This window comes from Antennarius striatus, chromosome 10, assembly GCF_040054535.1.
Source record: "Antennarius striatus isolate MH-2024 chromosome 10, ASM4005453v1, whole genome shotgun sequence".
NCBI classification, from domain to species: Eukaryota; Metazoa; Chordata; class Actinopteri; order Lophiiformes; family Antennariidae; genus Antennarius; species Antennarius striatus.
The window spans coordinates 4,638,912-4,654,376 of record NC_090785.1 but is presented as its reverse complement, the minus strand read 5'-3'; the positions used below and the strand labels follow the sequence as shown (position 1 = coordinate 4,654,376).

At 41.5% G+C, this 15,465-nt stretch overlaps 1 protein-coding gene across 1 annotated transcript in view; it reads right to left on the bottom strand.

Annotated features, from left to right (window-relative positions):
• slit3 (slit homolog 3 (Drosophila)) overlaps positions 1 to 9,206 on the bottom strand; it is a 192,938-nt gene extending 183,732 nt beyond the window's left edge. Inside the window, exon 1 of the mRNA XM_068325452.1 lies at positions 8,459 to 9,206. Within this exon, the coding sequence (XP_068181553.1) occupies positions 8,459 to 8,649 (191 nt within the window). The 5' untranslated portion in view covers positions 8,650 to 9,206. The remainder of the gene's footprint in view (positions 1 to 8,458) is intronic.
• Between the last annotated feature and the right edge of the window lie 6,259 nt (positions 9,207 to 15,465).

The window sequence follows — 15,465 nt, the reverse complement described above, 5'->3', positions numbered from 1 at the left end:
AGTTTTTCATGGAAATTTGAAACTACAAAAGCATTTCAGGACGACAAACTCAATTAAAGTCAGAAACCATAAACGCAGGTCATTGGATAATTTTTTTTTTTTCAAACACAGCAGCATAGACCGTGATGATAGACGTAAAATCTTTTAATTGCACAGTCCTTATCCAATTATAAAGAAGCTTTTGATCAAGCCCTGGATCCAGATGGTTACGGATTCCCACAAGACCTAAGAAACTCTTCCATGGGCCAGAACCTATTAGTCTATTAGCGAAATTTGTTTATCAGACAATTCCTGTCAACATATAAACAAACAAATTAATGCTAAAACACTGTGTCCTTGGTGGAGGTAAAAATTAATAGACACGGTAATGAGGAGAGGCTGGGCTTTAATTTTCTGCTTTAATTAGGTTTGTGTGGAAGAAAAAAAGACCCACCAGTGGAACATTAAAATTAATATCCCACAGGAAGTAGATCACTAATTAAATTACAACTAATTAAGATACAGTTGATATAAGTTAAAAAGGAATATTAGTCCATCGGTAATCAAGACTTAATTATAAAATTGTGTTTTTGAGCAAACTAGTATCAGAGAGTTACTAAACCACAATTTAAGTTTGTGTTTTAGATATTTAGGTAATAAAAGATGGATGAAAAAGTCATGTTTCTGAAAGGAAACTAAAAAAAACAAACATGAATTCTAGGATCAAAAGACGTATTGAATCCAAAGCTCTCAAAAGTCCAACATACTGTATAAGTCCCTGTCTCCATTTGTATTGTCTACATGGGAATCCAAACTTTGGGAACTACGGTCTTCTGTACAAACATTTACTGTTTGAATCTTTCAGGGATACACAGCAATCATCACTTGTTGAAGTTTATGAGACATTACAGAAGAGTTCAAAACAAAAGGCATGTGAAGAAATGCATTACTATGTGGTATTATGCAGTATCCTTCAACTTCTAGTCTGTCACCATCAGGTTTATTTACTGTAATGCGGCTTTTCAACATCATTTAGATGAGGAAATTGTGGAAAGGTAATTGAATTTAATCAATTCACATAGCATCCAACAAACTACACCATTAAATGGTGCGTCTTTCTATCCTTTTCGGGGGGGTTTTCTGAACTGCGATTTATCTCTTGAACATTTCCTGAAGCCCGGCGCTTCTTCACGCTGCAAAAATAAATATTTGCCGACACTCCTGAGGGAAATCTGTCTGACAGACAATGGTTTGCCCAGTGTGATGGGTTTACAGCCACAACAGGAAAACACTGACCTCACTGTGTGGCGTGTGGGCAACGAATGCTTCTCAGAAACATTCTGACACTTGACATTCAGCATTTCATCCGGCCAAAGTTCCTCACCACGCATTTGTCACAATGGGTAAGAATTTGGCTTATTCCAGACATCTGCTGTATCTAGAACATAAGCAATGCTGAGAGAATCCGACACCCAGGGGTAGAAATTTCAATAGAATAACAAGAGGAGATGAGTCAAGTTGCTGATGATAACAGAGCCACTTGTCAGTGAAATATTTTCCTTGCATTCAACTGAAGGACACTGACTTCACTCCATAAAGGGGAATCCTGTCCAAAATGCACCCTTTAAACCTGCCTTTACTTCTCAATCTGACTCCATTATATTATTATGTTGATCTTTTTTGGAATTCCATTACTCATTTTTGCACCCTTTCATCCTTCTATTACTCTTCTTTTTTCATCTCTGTGATGGAAGGATGAAATGTGATAGAGCTATGTCTTTTAATGTCTTGGCATCTTTCACATTCAACATGCCAGACTGATCTGATTTGCATAAATCTTGGGGAGTGACGCGTCTCCTCTTCGTTTTATACCATCTATCACTTTGTTTTCTGTCTGTCACAATTTATTCACCTCTCATTTATGGTCTCTATTCAATGTTAAGGCGACTCAACCTCAGGAAAGTCATAGTTTGGTGTTGCTGTTAACCACATGGGCTTGACCACATTAGGGAGTCGCCTGCAAGCATCCCTTTCTGTCAAAGCCAAGAGCCAAGAGGGCTGTAAACCAGCGCTGTATTTGGTTAGCTCTTTTCGTTGCTCGAGTTTATAGGGTTGCGTTGCTTTTGTCTAGATTTATTACTGCTGCGCCGTGAGTGAATGGGGTGGGGCGGAAGGGTAATTTGGCCGCTGAGAGTCCACTTGACAGAACGAGGGCTGCTGCTTCCTCAACGGAGGCCGAGTTGGAAAAAAAATGAGAGTGAGAGAACAACTGGTTATGAGAACGAGAGCAGTTAAAATGAATGAGAGACTGAGAGAAAGTGAATGATAGAGACAGTGCTGCAGGGAGACAGAGAGATGGAGAAAGTAGACAAACAGCGCAACGACTTCGTTTCTATGGAGGTTTCCAGGAATAACAATCTGTCGCTTCCAGCTTACTAAACAGAAAATATCACACACATGAGCAGAAATCGACACAAAATAAGTACACACACCTATCAGAGGTACACCCACTGAAAAAAAAAGAATAAACATGCATAAATGTAATGTGTTGCTGTGGTGACAGCGAGCTAACACAACAGTGACACAGCTTGTTAACATCAAACATCTCCGTGTACGCCGTGCACACACTTGCACCCACAAAACCCAGACTGTCGTTATAACATAACACAACTCGGACGTCTTCCAGCGCTGAGGACTTCTGCTGCGGCAGAAAGTAGCAGAAGGTCATTCGTGACTTTGGGTAGTTTTACATGCGAAACAGACTCACTCTCTCATTATATGTCAGAATTTCCAACAACAACCAATTGCATGTGTGAGCCAATGAGAGCTGGACAGTGTGTTGGGTGTGCGTACTTTGCGTCTGCAGCATTCACGATGAATGTGCGCTGTCTGTGTGTGGCCGCATGAATAAAATCTCTCATGTGCATTCATGTGTTTGAAACTGGAATATAAATATACTTTATTAAAGAAAACATGGATGTTTCATAACATTCCTGCATCATCTGGCCTCAGCCTGATGTTCAGACCTTCAGATCGATGGCGTCTGAGCGAATGCATTTTCTCCTCGCTACTTCAAAGGTTGTTTTTTTTAAAACACTAAAAGAAAATTACATTTTCTCTCATTGCATCTCATTGTAGTAATTTTTCCAGCAAACAATCACCTTCATGTATAATAATATCAATTTAAAAGCTAAAAAAGTTAATTGCTTGGATCTTCTGTAGCAGAGACGGCTTGAAAAAGGCAAAGGCCACAACCCGTCAGACAACCATACCGGTTTGTTTTAAACTAACCCCTCAGGTTAGCATAACTTACTTTGAAGAGGAAATGAAGGCAAACTGTGAAATAATGGCCCAAATTGTTCACCGCAAACATCCATCACAGTTAAGAAGCCTTCTTTGAGGTCCAACTTTGACCCGTCATACTTTCACTACCTTTTAGACCGTGTGTACGCTCATTTCCAGCTCATCCTCAGAATAAAGCAGTTCAGATAATATGGTTCACAACTGGCTTGTTGACAACCTGTCTGACACTCAGACGCCTCATTTCTTTAGCTTATGGCAGGAATGTTCCCATATGTGAGCCAATGCTTTTGTCGGACGTCACGCTGTGTGTAAATGTAATGAGTACAAGAGATAAAACACTGGTGGATTCAAATTGTAATAAACAATAATTTCCTTTAAGAGAATAAGGTTGGATAGGGTGCACAAGCACACATTCATGCATAGTTTTTTTGTGTACGTGCCTGAATTGCCATGCCTATGCCAGTTAGTGTGTGCAACTGCTTGCTGGTTTTGTGTGTAGAGTACATGAGAATACAGTGCGTACGTTTTAAAGCTGCCAACTCGCTATGTTTCCCAGATGGGCAGAACCCGCAGCTGGTGCCAGCAGACGGCCTCTTTGGCAGACTGAAAGTCATTATATGGAAAGGTCAACTGCCAGCACACTGGAGAAAATTGGGGAAGAGAATATCACCCACTGACCTAGATATGGAGTCTAAATATTGGTTACCCTCTCTTGTGCCATTTGGCAAACCCTTACTGACTCAAACACGGCTGGAGGAGCACGAAATGGTTACCACGAGATGGCCACAGATGATAGGCATGACATTAAGCGACAGTTTGAGAACAGCAAGCTCCTTGTGGTTTTTTTGGTTCTTAGTTTGTACTTGTCTGCTAAAGCAATAAGACTCGGCTGCTCTTCAGATGTATTACATCACCGCTGTGCCCATGATATCAGCAAACACAACTCGTCATTGGGGGAATGGCTTAAATTCAAGAGTTACTGACAGAAATTCAAGAGTTACTGACAGAAATACAAGACAAACAAAGTCACTGTTATGGTCTCTGGTCGCCACAAAGGTTGGCAAGAAACCATGGCAACATATTTAAGAGATTTGTTGGAATTATCCAAATAGATTAAATGTAATTTCGATTTATAAAACTGGAGCTGGCAGTTCTTTAAGACACACTATGTACTGTTTTCAGGTGCTGCTTCAGGCACAACTAAAATGCACAGTAACAACAGACTGATCTTCATCCAGTCAAATTATTCTAACTTTATGAGATGAGATGGGATGAGAGTCAGCACAACTAAGTTTTTCCATCTCAGGTAAAATTTAGCAGCTAAATATGCATATGTCACGCAAAAATGAGTCAAGTCCAATCATGGAGTACCCTTTCATAGTGGATGGAGGGTGTGGAATCTAGGCAATCAACTGTCCAATCAACACACGGTTTTAATAGAGCCAGACTAAGATGGAGAAGAAGAGTTTGCGGTTCATTCCACACACACATGCAGGCAGGACTGTATTGTTGTGTATGCAATGGAAGGTTGACATCCACAAGGGAAATTTGGGCTGTGAAAACTCCACCAGTGAGATGTTGCCAGTAAAATTAAGGTGTGTGTGTGTTTGTTGGAGAGGGAAGAGGAGGTCAGAGAAAGGCTGCTGAGGAGGAAAAAAGAAGAAGGAAAAGGTGAGAAAAAGTAACAAATAATAAAAAAGAATGGGTTGGGGAGATGGAGCGAGAAATGTGGGAAAGAGACAAACTCTGGGTTGAGATGAGGAGGGAAATAAAAACGGAGTCGAAGAGCCAGGCAGAGCATGAGAAAGCAGAGAAGGTGTTGGTCGTAAAAACTTTGCCAAAACCATCTTTGACAGAAAAAATAGGCAAGAAGTTTTTAAAAGGTTGGCTCGGAAGGCTCTCAAAAGAAAGCACGCACATCAGCACACGCGCAGCGCAACACACAGTACCTCTATACTGTGTATAAATATAATTACACATGCTACACATGTATAAGTGGGTGTGAAAAAGTAATCGCTTAAGTATGGATGTATAATCACACAAACGTACAACCACAACTGAAGGCCCCCCTCTGGAGTTTACAGCACTCACTTTCCCCACATGTCACAGCAGTCTTATGCACCAGCTGCAACTGCAGCCTTAAAAAAATCAACACTCCAGGGTGTGTATGAATGTGTGTGTTTCTCTCTGTTTGTGTGTGTGTGTGTGTGTGTGTGAGTGCCGTCCCCGTAGGGCAGGTGTGAATTGGACACGAGAGAGAAAAGCCGTCCCCGCTTTCAATTCACTTTGCCCAGCGTCGTTAAGTCTGTAAAGCCTAGCCTCCGAACCCTCCACTCAAATTAGATGCAAATGAGGTCTCAAGTGGTTTCCCAAGGAGAACATTACGGAACTGACTGGCCTGGGGTAATCTGTGAGGCTGCCTGTGAGTACAAGTGTGTGTTGAGTGAACAGATGAGGCCACCACTGTTTTTCTCTCGTTAACCTTTCCAAAAGCTCTCTTTACAATAGAGCACAAACAAGGGCTTTTAAGGAGAGTAATTTCATCGACGGACAGGTGGACTCTCTTCCAGAGTACTGGGCACACACCCTTTCCTGGCTCCAGTTCACTGCGTGTAATAAATGGAGTAATTTGGACGTAACTCTAAAGCTTAAAGGCCACACTGGCGAACCTGAATTGTCAACAGTTTTGCATTTAAAGTGATTTCCTTCCTTCTAGGTGGTGGTGGACTTTCAGACAAGACGTCTGCATTCTTCTTTGGATGATATATCAGTGTGTCAGTGATAAGTATCTGTGTATGGGGTTATTTCATCATGTATTTTACTTTCAACTTGTGCCCAATCTCCCTGGATCTGTGTCCCAGACTTATTCTATTACTTAACATCAACTCTCCAAACTTATTTTTAGTGTCATCCAGACAGACTCTCTGATCTTTTTTGATTCGGCACACATGGATCGAGAGATTTATGAAGGGACCAGTGGAGTCGTAGCCGAAAAAAGATTTTCCACTCGCGATAAGGCGATAGTCATATCCCTTACTCAAACAACATATGTCTTGCGGTTTTGTTGCACCCGATTTGGTGAGGAATTCTTTTCTTTTCCAAGGATTTTCTCCATTTGTAAATGTTTGGATATTTCCAAAAAAAAAAAAAAACTGTCTGAAGAAATGCCACTTGACATCTCTACTGGAACTGTATTGGCTGGGACCATCTCACTTACAGGAGACTTGTGAAATAGCAGATATAATGCAGTTAAATAAATCAGTGACAATCCATTTAATTAAAACACCAATTCTTGGGGGGGGGGGTGCAAGAAGAGCTAAATTACTTCATCATCAAGGTAAGGGAATGTCAAAAAACAAAAAAAAAAGATGTTAATCACTACAATCTGTTATCCATATTGACTTCGTCCCACCAGTCATCCAGCCCAATTCCCAACTCGGGGCAAAAATGCTCATCGCTCTTTCCAAAAAAAGCTTCCCCATCTGCCATAACCTCTCAGAAATGGAATCTCTGCCATTCAAATAATTCCCATTTTTAGACTCCCTAAAATATTTCAAAAGCGAGAAGGAAAGATGAAGCGAGGGAAAGACAGAGGGGAGGAAAAGAGTAACTCTTGGCCAAAGTCACAACTGAAACACTGACCTGGATAAATCAGGGAAACATAAACACACTTTTTGGAGTGAACGGGGAAGGAGGGGGCGCTGCTACCCCAAATATTCCACCCTGGGGACCACAGTAAGAGGCAAGGGACCCCCTTATCCAACCTCCCCATCACAGCCTGTTCTAATTATTTATTTTCCTTGGGTGTAAATGTCTTCGGGGGATTGCTACGTAAAAGCCAACAGGTCCTCGGAGGTCAATGCAGCCCTGTGGGATGGAAGAGGTATGGGCTCGTCGCTCACATACACACAACTGCAAGTCAGAAACACAATCACACGAGCCACTGCAAACACGCAGACTCAAATACACAAAGATGTTCGTGTAAACACGCTCACGCCAAAGCAAAAATGCAGGCACAAATGCTAATCACATACAAATATCCACCAGAACCCCCACATCCACAAACACAACCCCCTGTTTCTCCCTGCAGCCCGCTGATTGTGTTTGTTGTCTCAGGGTTAGGTCTGTTGTTGATCCCCCGTGGAGCTTTTGGCTGCTACGTTATCATGCATAATCACTTCCATACCTTAACGGCATAGGTGTGTGTAAATGAGAGTGCATGTGTGTGTGTGTGTGTGTGTCTGCGTGGGCGTATAGTTTTCCAGATCAGACTGGAGGTGGCAACAGCAACCGTCAGAGGTCCATCCACGCCTTAGGAATGAATATCATTTGAAACCATCACCAGGTCAAAGAAACAAAAATCACTTAGGGTTCTACTTTGAGTGAAACCACTGTTCTGGATTTCACACAAATCACTGAGGATCGACCCCAACTTCAGGAACTTGTGAAAAACTTTGAAGAGTTTTACTGCAGGAGGGGGCGCTGAGGAATATAGAGAGATTTAGGGAGCTCACAGCCTCTTCTCACCTTTCAATTTGACCTTTAAAACTTAAATCCTCCGTCTACAAGCTCCTCCAGGATTGTTTTCTTTTCTGCCTCCATACGCCGGGGTCACCGGTGAATTTTAGGGCACTTTCGTGCACTAGTGTGTAACAACACTGGACATATTATGCGCTTTTGGCCAGGAGGCACACAATACTTGTTACTCCACCAAAGGTCTAGCCCTTGTTTTACATGTAACACTAGTAATGGTGGCTTTCCCATTTTCCCACTCCTCCCAATCGTCCACCTTGCATTAACTTTGTTTTCTCTTTTGTGTTGATGTTATTTCACTACATCATTCTCGACAATAAAATGATCATAGTTAAATCCCAGGAATGAAAAAAAGTACAAGGGTGAGAAAGAATTTTTAAAACAAAATAAAAATAGTGCACTAATATTTACCATTATCAGAGCTGAAGTGTATTTCACTCCATAGAGGTCAGGATGAGCACGAATGCAACCGGTTCAGTTCTGACAGTCATTAATGCTTCAAAGTTTTGAGCTCTACTGATGACTTCCAGTAACTCAATAAACCAAAGGAATGTTTTACGCGTGAGAAGCACGCTGCACCGTTAGAGAAAAATTAGTTCAAGACATATGATGACAGGACAAAATCTCTTCGAATTTCACTTACAGGCGCTCGGCGTTCCTTGGTACTCCTTTAGGAACGGTTTTCAAACCCAGACCCTGGCAGTCCACATGAGACCCGGAGCAGCTGCACTTGTGCGGACATCCAGTCACCGCGGCAGCGCACAGGAGCAGCGCGAAAGCCAAGGCAGGAATCCGGCGAAGCGCAGCGCGCGTCTCCGGCCCGATCGGAGGCATGGTATCCACTCAAAATGAGATCCGAACAGAGGATAAATTGGAAATCTACTGTGGGTGAAGTTGTCGTTGTGGGGGTATGGATCCCGGCAGGGGTCAAGAGAGGCCGTTCGATTGAGTGGTAGAAAGAAGAAAAGGGATTGGAGCCGAAAGCAACTAGTTCGCAAAAAGTTCACCAAAGTTTCTCTTAGGATGCTCGAGTCAGGGTGTTATTTAAACTTTATCTACCATCTGAAAAGGAGAAGAAAATGCAAACTTGGACGTGACAAAACTTTACAAGGTAAACGTTGACTTTTAAAACATCTCGCCGCGTCTCTCAACGCGATGCGTAAAAGTCTCCTTCGACGCTCCGCAGTCAAAACTCTCCCGACAAGAAGTTGATCAACCTGACTCCTACAACGTTGAAGGTGAAAATGTTCAGCTCGGGTGTAACTTCCTTCCAGAGAACATCCCTCCGCTGCCAGGGAGCAGAAAAATGAGATTTTTGCAGAGGAGTTGGAATCAGGGAAAAAGAAAAGAAAAAAAAAAGGTTGAGAGAGCAAAGGCGCAACACGGACTGGTACGCCTGGAGGTTGTGAGAGTAAGAGAAGCAGATACATTTGTACTGAGGTCTCCCCCAAAAAGCCCTCACTTTTTCTCCCTCCCTCCCTCCCTCTCACCCTCCCCCTCTCTCTCCTCCTCTCTTTGGAGTGCGAGAGCTTCACAAACTTTCGCTCTTATCGACCGCAGGAACACTCTGCTGTATAAACTCGGATACTTTCCCACAAGAGAGAATAAAACTCCCGACTTACTCCATGGCAACAGTGACATATTACAGTACATATCTTCCATAATTTCCCAGCATCTACTCCTCTCTTGGCCTATGTATCCTCATAATCTCACTATCTTGTGTAGATGTTGGTTAAAAGTCACATCTCTCATGAGCCACCTCTAAAAATAGACCCCTGTATCACCAAGGGGGGAGTGTGGGACAAGTGCATCGATCAATGCCTGAAAGGCAGATGACACAGGGGGCTTTTTGATGGATCAGTTTGTCATATGGAGGCAATTTCGGTTCAGTTTTACTTCGAAACACTTTTTTTTCCCCCCATCAATAAAAGCAGATATTTTAAAATCCTATCACCTCTGCAAAGTATTTGGCGCAATTTGAATGGGTTGGATTTAGGAAAAACATTCAAATAGTATTTGGTTAATTTAAAAAAAAAAACGCTTTAAAAATCTTTTAAAATTTCATACAGTCTAATGGAGCAGTGATGAATTGGACGCACGGTCAGCCTGTGGGGTTACAGCAGTGCTGCTGCCCTCTGTTGGTAGAAGGGAACTCTAATAAACTGGAAGAGGCTCATCAATTTACCGCAGTCATAAAACACTCCTCATTTAATCATCTTCCCCTGAGTTGATTCATTTGAGAAGTTTTTACAGCTAATGTCAAAAAAAATTGAAAAAGCTTCTTTTTTTTAATCTCAGTCTATAATGAAAAGTGAAAATGTAATAAATATTCTAATACCTCATACCCAAACTGAGTAATTGTGCCTCATTCTCCGGCTCAAACTAATTAAAACATCAGTTTTTCTGTCAGTTGGGAACCAGAATGAGACGACCGTCCACTTAAATATTTGAATATCCTGCTGATAAGACTTGTGCAAACATATTTTTTGTAATGTTTAGGAAAATTTTGGGAGGGAAAAAAAGCAATTGCAATTTGAAATACGTTTCACTTTGCGTCTGAGCTGAGCTCCATTATGAATATTCATCCCTAGAAGTTTCCAGTCGTCTAGTTTTTGTATCTGCAGCTGGATTTGAACACTTTCAGCAAATTCATGTGTTGTTGCTGATGAGGGGAAAATCATCATCACAGCTTCACGTTTGCTGTGGAGGTGAACTAGTTCGTCTGATTTTTGAAGCTGAACTGTCTGCCCTGCAGTTGTTTTAATTCTCTGCTCTCAATCACGATGTAAAAGAATATCTCTGTTAACCACTCAGACACATGCACAACGTCTAATTTAGCAACAAGATATGCTCTCCATCCCATGAAATATTTGCTGATTTTCTTTGTTTTGGCTATTAATCACAGTCTGTCTTGTTGAAAATGCCTCTCACGTGGTCTCTTTTACCATCAGGGGGACAGGACAAAATTAAGTTGCTTTGAAACTGCTCTCAGTTTCAGATCGATGGATGCAGCTGGGCAAGCAGAGTGGAGCAACCAGCTCCAGCTCCTCCTGGGGGTCCTCAGGTGGCCCCTGGCATATATGGTGGAATTAAATCCTTCTTGAGTTTCCTGGGTCTGCCCTGAGGTTTCCTCCCTGCTGGTCGTGCCCAGGGAGGCGCAGGAGGGAACAGCCTGTCAAAAAAGAGAGGAAGCCTGGCCTCTCCGTCGAGAAAAAACCCATTTCAGCTGTTTGGATCACATTGCTTTCGCAGTGAGCTCGCAGCAGTAAAACAATACTCGCACCCACATAACCTAAATTGAAAGCATTGGCGTTTATGAATAACCAGACGGCTCTAAGTGGTTTCAGTTCGAGCTGAAACCAAGGACACCGCTAAACATGCGCGCTAAATATCATTGGCAGGTAGCGACAAAAATGGTTTAGCGTCACGATGCACCTGAACAAGAAGGTTTTCATTTCATCTCAGATCAAATCAGTAACACACACAACTTCAATTTCCCAACTGCATCTTTGTTTTTTTTTTGCGATGAATGGCTGAATTTTTTAACTGCCAGGTCAAAATATGACCTGAAAACCATCTTCGTACCCTGTCGGCGTGCACCATCCATAGAAATAAAGATAAAAGACATTGTTTTCCTTTTTCTAATGTTGGGGTCACTCAAGGAAAACTCAAATATCAGGGTCAGAACAGATCCTTTAGGGAGATTTCTGTGCTGTTAAACATGCTGATGGCTCATTTTTGCACAAGTGGCCAGTTCCAAAATTGCCTCCCAGTGTAGCACTATTCCTGGAAACCTGTCAGATCTACGTACATGTTTCAAATTTGATTCTAATAGTTGCTGACATATTTTCACTGGGGTCTGTTCCAACAGTCAATTATCACCAAAGTACCATTTAAAACATACTGTCAGTCATTTTGGCAAAAACAACAATGTCAACGTGGCTATATATGTGCAGAATTCCATTTTTCTAGCAGTTGGATAATTTAGGTCTAATCTACAAATCTGCACAACACATTAGAGCGTCGCTGTCTGTCGAGAGTCCTTGGAAGAGTTTGAATGTCTTACGATACACAGGGGGGGTTAAATGGAGGTAATTCAGTGGTGACTAACAATTTCTTCCGTGAAATTGGGAGACATGTCGCAAAATTAAACTGATGACGGTTGGAAAATTTCCATCTCTGACAGCAGATTTTGCTCGAACAAATAATTGCGCCACCACAAAAAAAACCACACTGAAACGCTGAGAGTGAAGGAGCCATCGTCCGTTGCTCACTAACCACTGATGGCGAGTGCACGAAACCACCGACAGCTTTGTTTGGCCTCATTGGGCGAAGATGCGTCTCATTAATTTCTTCAGGCCGAGGGTTTGAGTCTCTGCTCGGGACCTTGAATCGTGATCCACTCTTTGTGTCGTAGTGAATAATTCATAAAGAGACAATAAGCATTTGTGAAATGAGTCGGCTAATGCAGAACGTCTCACACCATGTACCGTCACTCGTTCATTCCCTTTCCTTCCTTTTTTCCACCGTCATCCGTCTGGGGCCATTTTCAGCCACATCATTCTCTTTTCTCATCTTCTAAATATTCTCCATTTCCTTTCCTTTCTGTGTTTCTGTTGCTGCTTCTTTTTTCACCGTTCTATGTGCTCCTCATTTCTAATTTAATTTCTCGCCTCTAGTCATTGACTGTTTGTGAGCTGAGGCGGTGTGATGCTAATTAGCATATTTCTGCAGTTCAGGACCAGGCTGGTGAAAACACACACACACACACACACACACACACACACACACACACACACACACACACACACACACACGGCTTAAATTGACACTTTTTTTTTAAATGTACATTTCAAATTTTTAAGGGTTTGTGATTCGTATTTATTTTTTCATTCCAATACTCTGATCCTCTCCATCAGAGTATGAATTTCATGTATTGATTGTGTGTGTGTGTGTGTGTGTGTGTGTGTGTGTGTGTGTGTGTGTGTGTGTGTGCGTGTGTTTTAATGGATCCTTTAGCCAGACAGATCTTTGGCTGAGTGCTACTGTGGCCCCCTACCTATTATCTCCTCACACACTGTATACACACATCATACGTCTGGTGTGTGTGAGACGTAGACAAAGTGAGGGTAGAGAAAGCCAACTTTTGGGGGAGGGGGAGGGGTATCATAACATTCCTATATTACTTAAAACACACACTCATGTACACACACACACACACACAACTATGTGCTCATTTGGAATTGAGGCTTTTTTTTTTCTTGCAGAAAACCTTCCTAGCAATCAGACTATTAGGCTCTCATCATAATCCACCTTTTGTGATTTGGTTTTACCTCCAATATATAATCCGTAATCTCTGTCAACTGAACATTTTTTCAAACATTAGGTCACTTCTAAAGCTTCTAAAATTTGATAACTCGTCGCAAAATAAGAGCATGTCCTCAGCAGTCCATAGTCCAACCTTTAACCTTCATCTTAACATAAATAGTCCTGTTCCTCCTTCATTTGTGAGCTGTGACTGTAACCAGACCAGACGAACACTAATCTGACTCTTGTTAACTCTCTGGTTGTGGTTACCCAATAATAAAAAACAAACATTTTACAGTTTACATGATCACATTTTCAAAAAAAGTCCTCAGGTCTCCTGTAAGGTCCTGTCCCCTAACAGTCTACAGCTCAGATTGGTATCCGGCTTACTTTTTTTTTCCAAACACAGCTAAGTGAGTACACACAAACACACACACTCGTGTTTCTGAATAGGCAGTTAAATAATGCCATATGTCGCTCCAGCGCCTTTGTTTCATTGTGAAGATGTTTTTTTGTTTTTTTTTCTGTTTCTGCTTCCCATGTTGTGTTTGATTGATGGTCTAATTTAGCAGAAAATCACACGGACACACATGCACACGCGATAACACACACACACACCACACACACACACCACCAAAGCAGCAGCCTGTTGGTGTGTTAGAAAACACAGGCAGATCCAAATTTCTGCAGACAGGCTCAGTTAGTGATACTCTTAAAGTGCGTCTGACTTTCAAAACTCCTGACAGAAAAGCTACAAAAATGATCTTTTCCCATGTGATACGAGTTACAAAGATGGACATGGAGCCATCTGTCTTTCTTTATTCCTTTTTTCTTTCTTTTTCAAATGCTCTGAATAATCCCATGAACTTTTTTTTTTTTTCTATTTTTTACATTTCTGTTAGTCTAGATGCAACTACGACCGTCACAAATTGTATTCCAATCACCCCCTCTGACAAATTTGGTTGCAGCAGACGTTTCAGCAACGAAAATCTGACAATGAAGAGGAATAAAAAATAAAAACATGTGCATATTGGTTCTTTTCCTACTATTTCAGCTTTAAAAAAATCGAAACCATTCTGAATCCAAAGCGCGACAGTTGTACTGTTTTTACTTCACATTGTGTTTGCACTGTAAATCACAAAACTACAAGCCTCGTGTGGTTGTGTGGTTTAGTGCTCACTAGTAATATCATTAACCTCTATCCTCTGATTAATCCTAGTGGACACAGGACAACTGCTGAGCCTCTGTGTTTGGAAACACGCAGACGATGGTTTCTTCTTGTTGGGTCAGTTTGTTCTGAGATATATTCCCAAAGAAAATATTGGGACAGGCTGTGGCCAAAATGTACAGACACACGCACAAAGGTCCTGATAACCACATTTACAATCCTCTGACTGACTGAGTATATAAAAGCGTGCATCATAAACGATGATAAAAATGTAGAATATGTGGATGTCTCTGCCGTCAGTTTATACCAAAAACGTCACACACACACACACACACACACACACACACTTCTTTGAGGTTGCAATCTCTCCTTGAAGATAAAATGAGTCCAACATGGGTTACACGACGTGTTTAAAACAAATCACGCCTTAATGGTAAGAAGGAGGTGCATGCAATAAAGATGACATCACTGTCCACTGACCTAAATTAACCCGACATGGTTCAGTTAAAGGAGAGTCCATTTAAATAAATCAGTGTCTTCTTCTGATAATTTACAGTCAAAGCTAATTGTCGACGTCTACCTCTCTAAGGGTGTGTGTGTGTGTGTGTGTGTGTGTGTGTGTGTCTGCGCCTGTATTCAGTGCAGAGGTTAACCTCTTCATTTTCCCTCCTTAACAAGGAGCGGTCAAAGGTCGTGATACAAATGGAGGGCGAGGAGGAAAGAAGGATGAAAGGATAAATTGTAAAAGGAGCTAGAAAAGGAGACCAGAGACTGATTGGAAGCCAGATGTCTAATAACGTCTATAAATAAGCAGATGACAGCTGACAGAGACAAAGTCTCAACGCTGTCGGTGCTGAAGGCAGTTTGAACCCACGTGTCAGGAAAATGACTTCATTTGCTTCTGTCATGTTTATATTTATATATATCAACCGGGGAAAAAAAGTAATTAGCATTAAAGCTTATACTGTATGATATGAATGAGGAGATAAGTTATACAAGTGAATTAATATTGACTAATGAATAAACAGAAATAATAACGGGATGACATTTATTTTAAAAACTGACTGTGCAGACATAAACCTGATGTAATAAAAGCTCAGCTGTTTACATGAAAAACGTCTGACTCCGGTGGAAACGCTGATACCATTCATGACTTCAAACAGTCAACTCTGAAT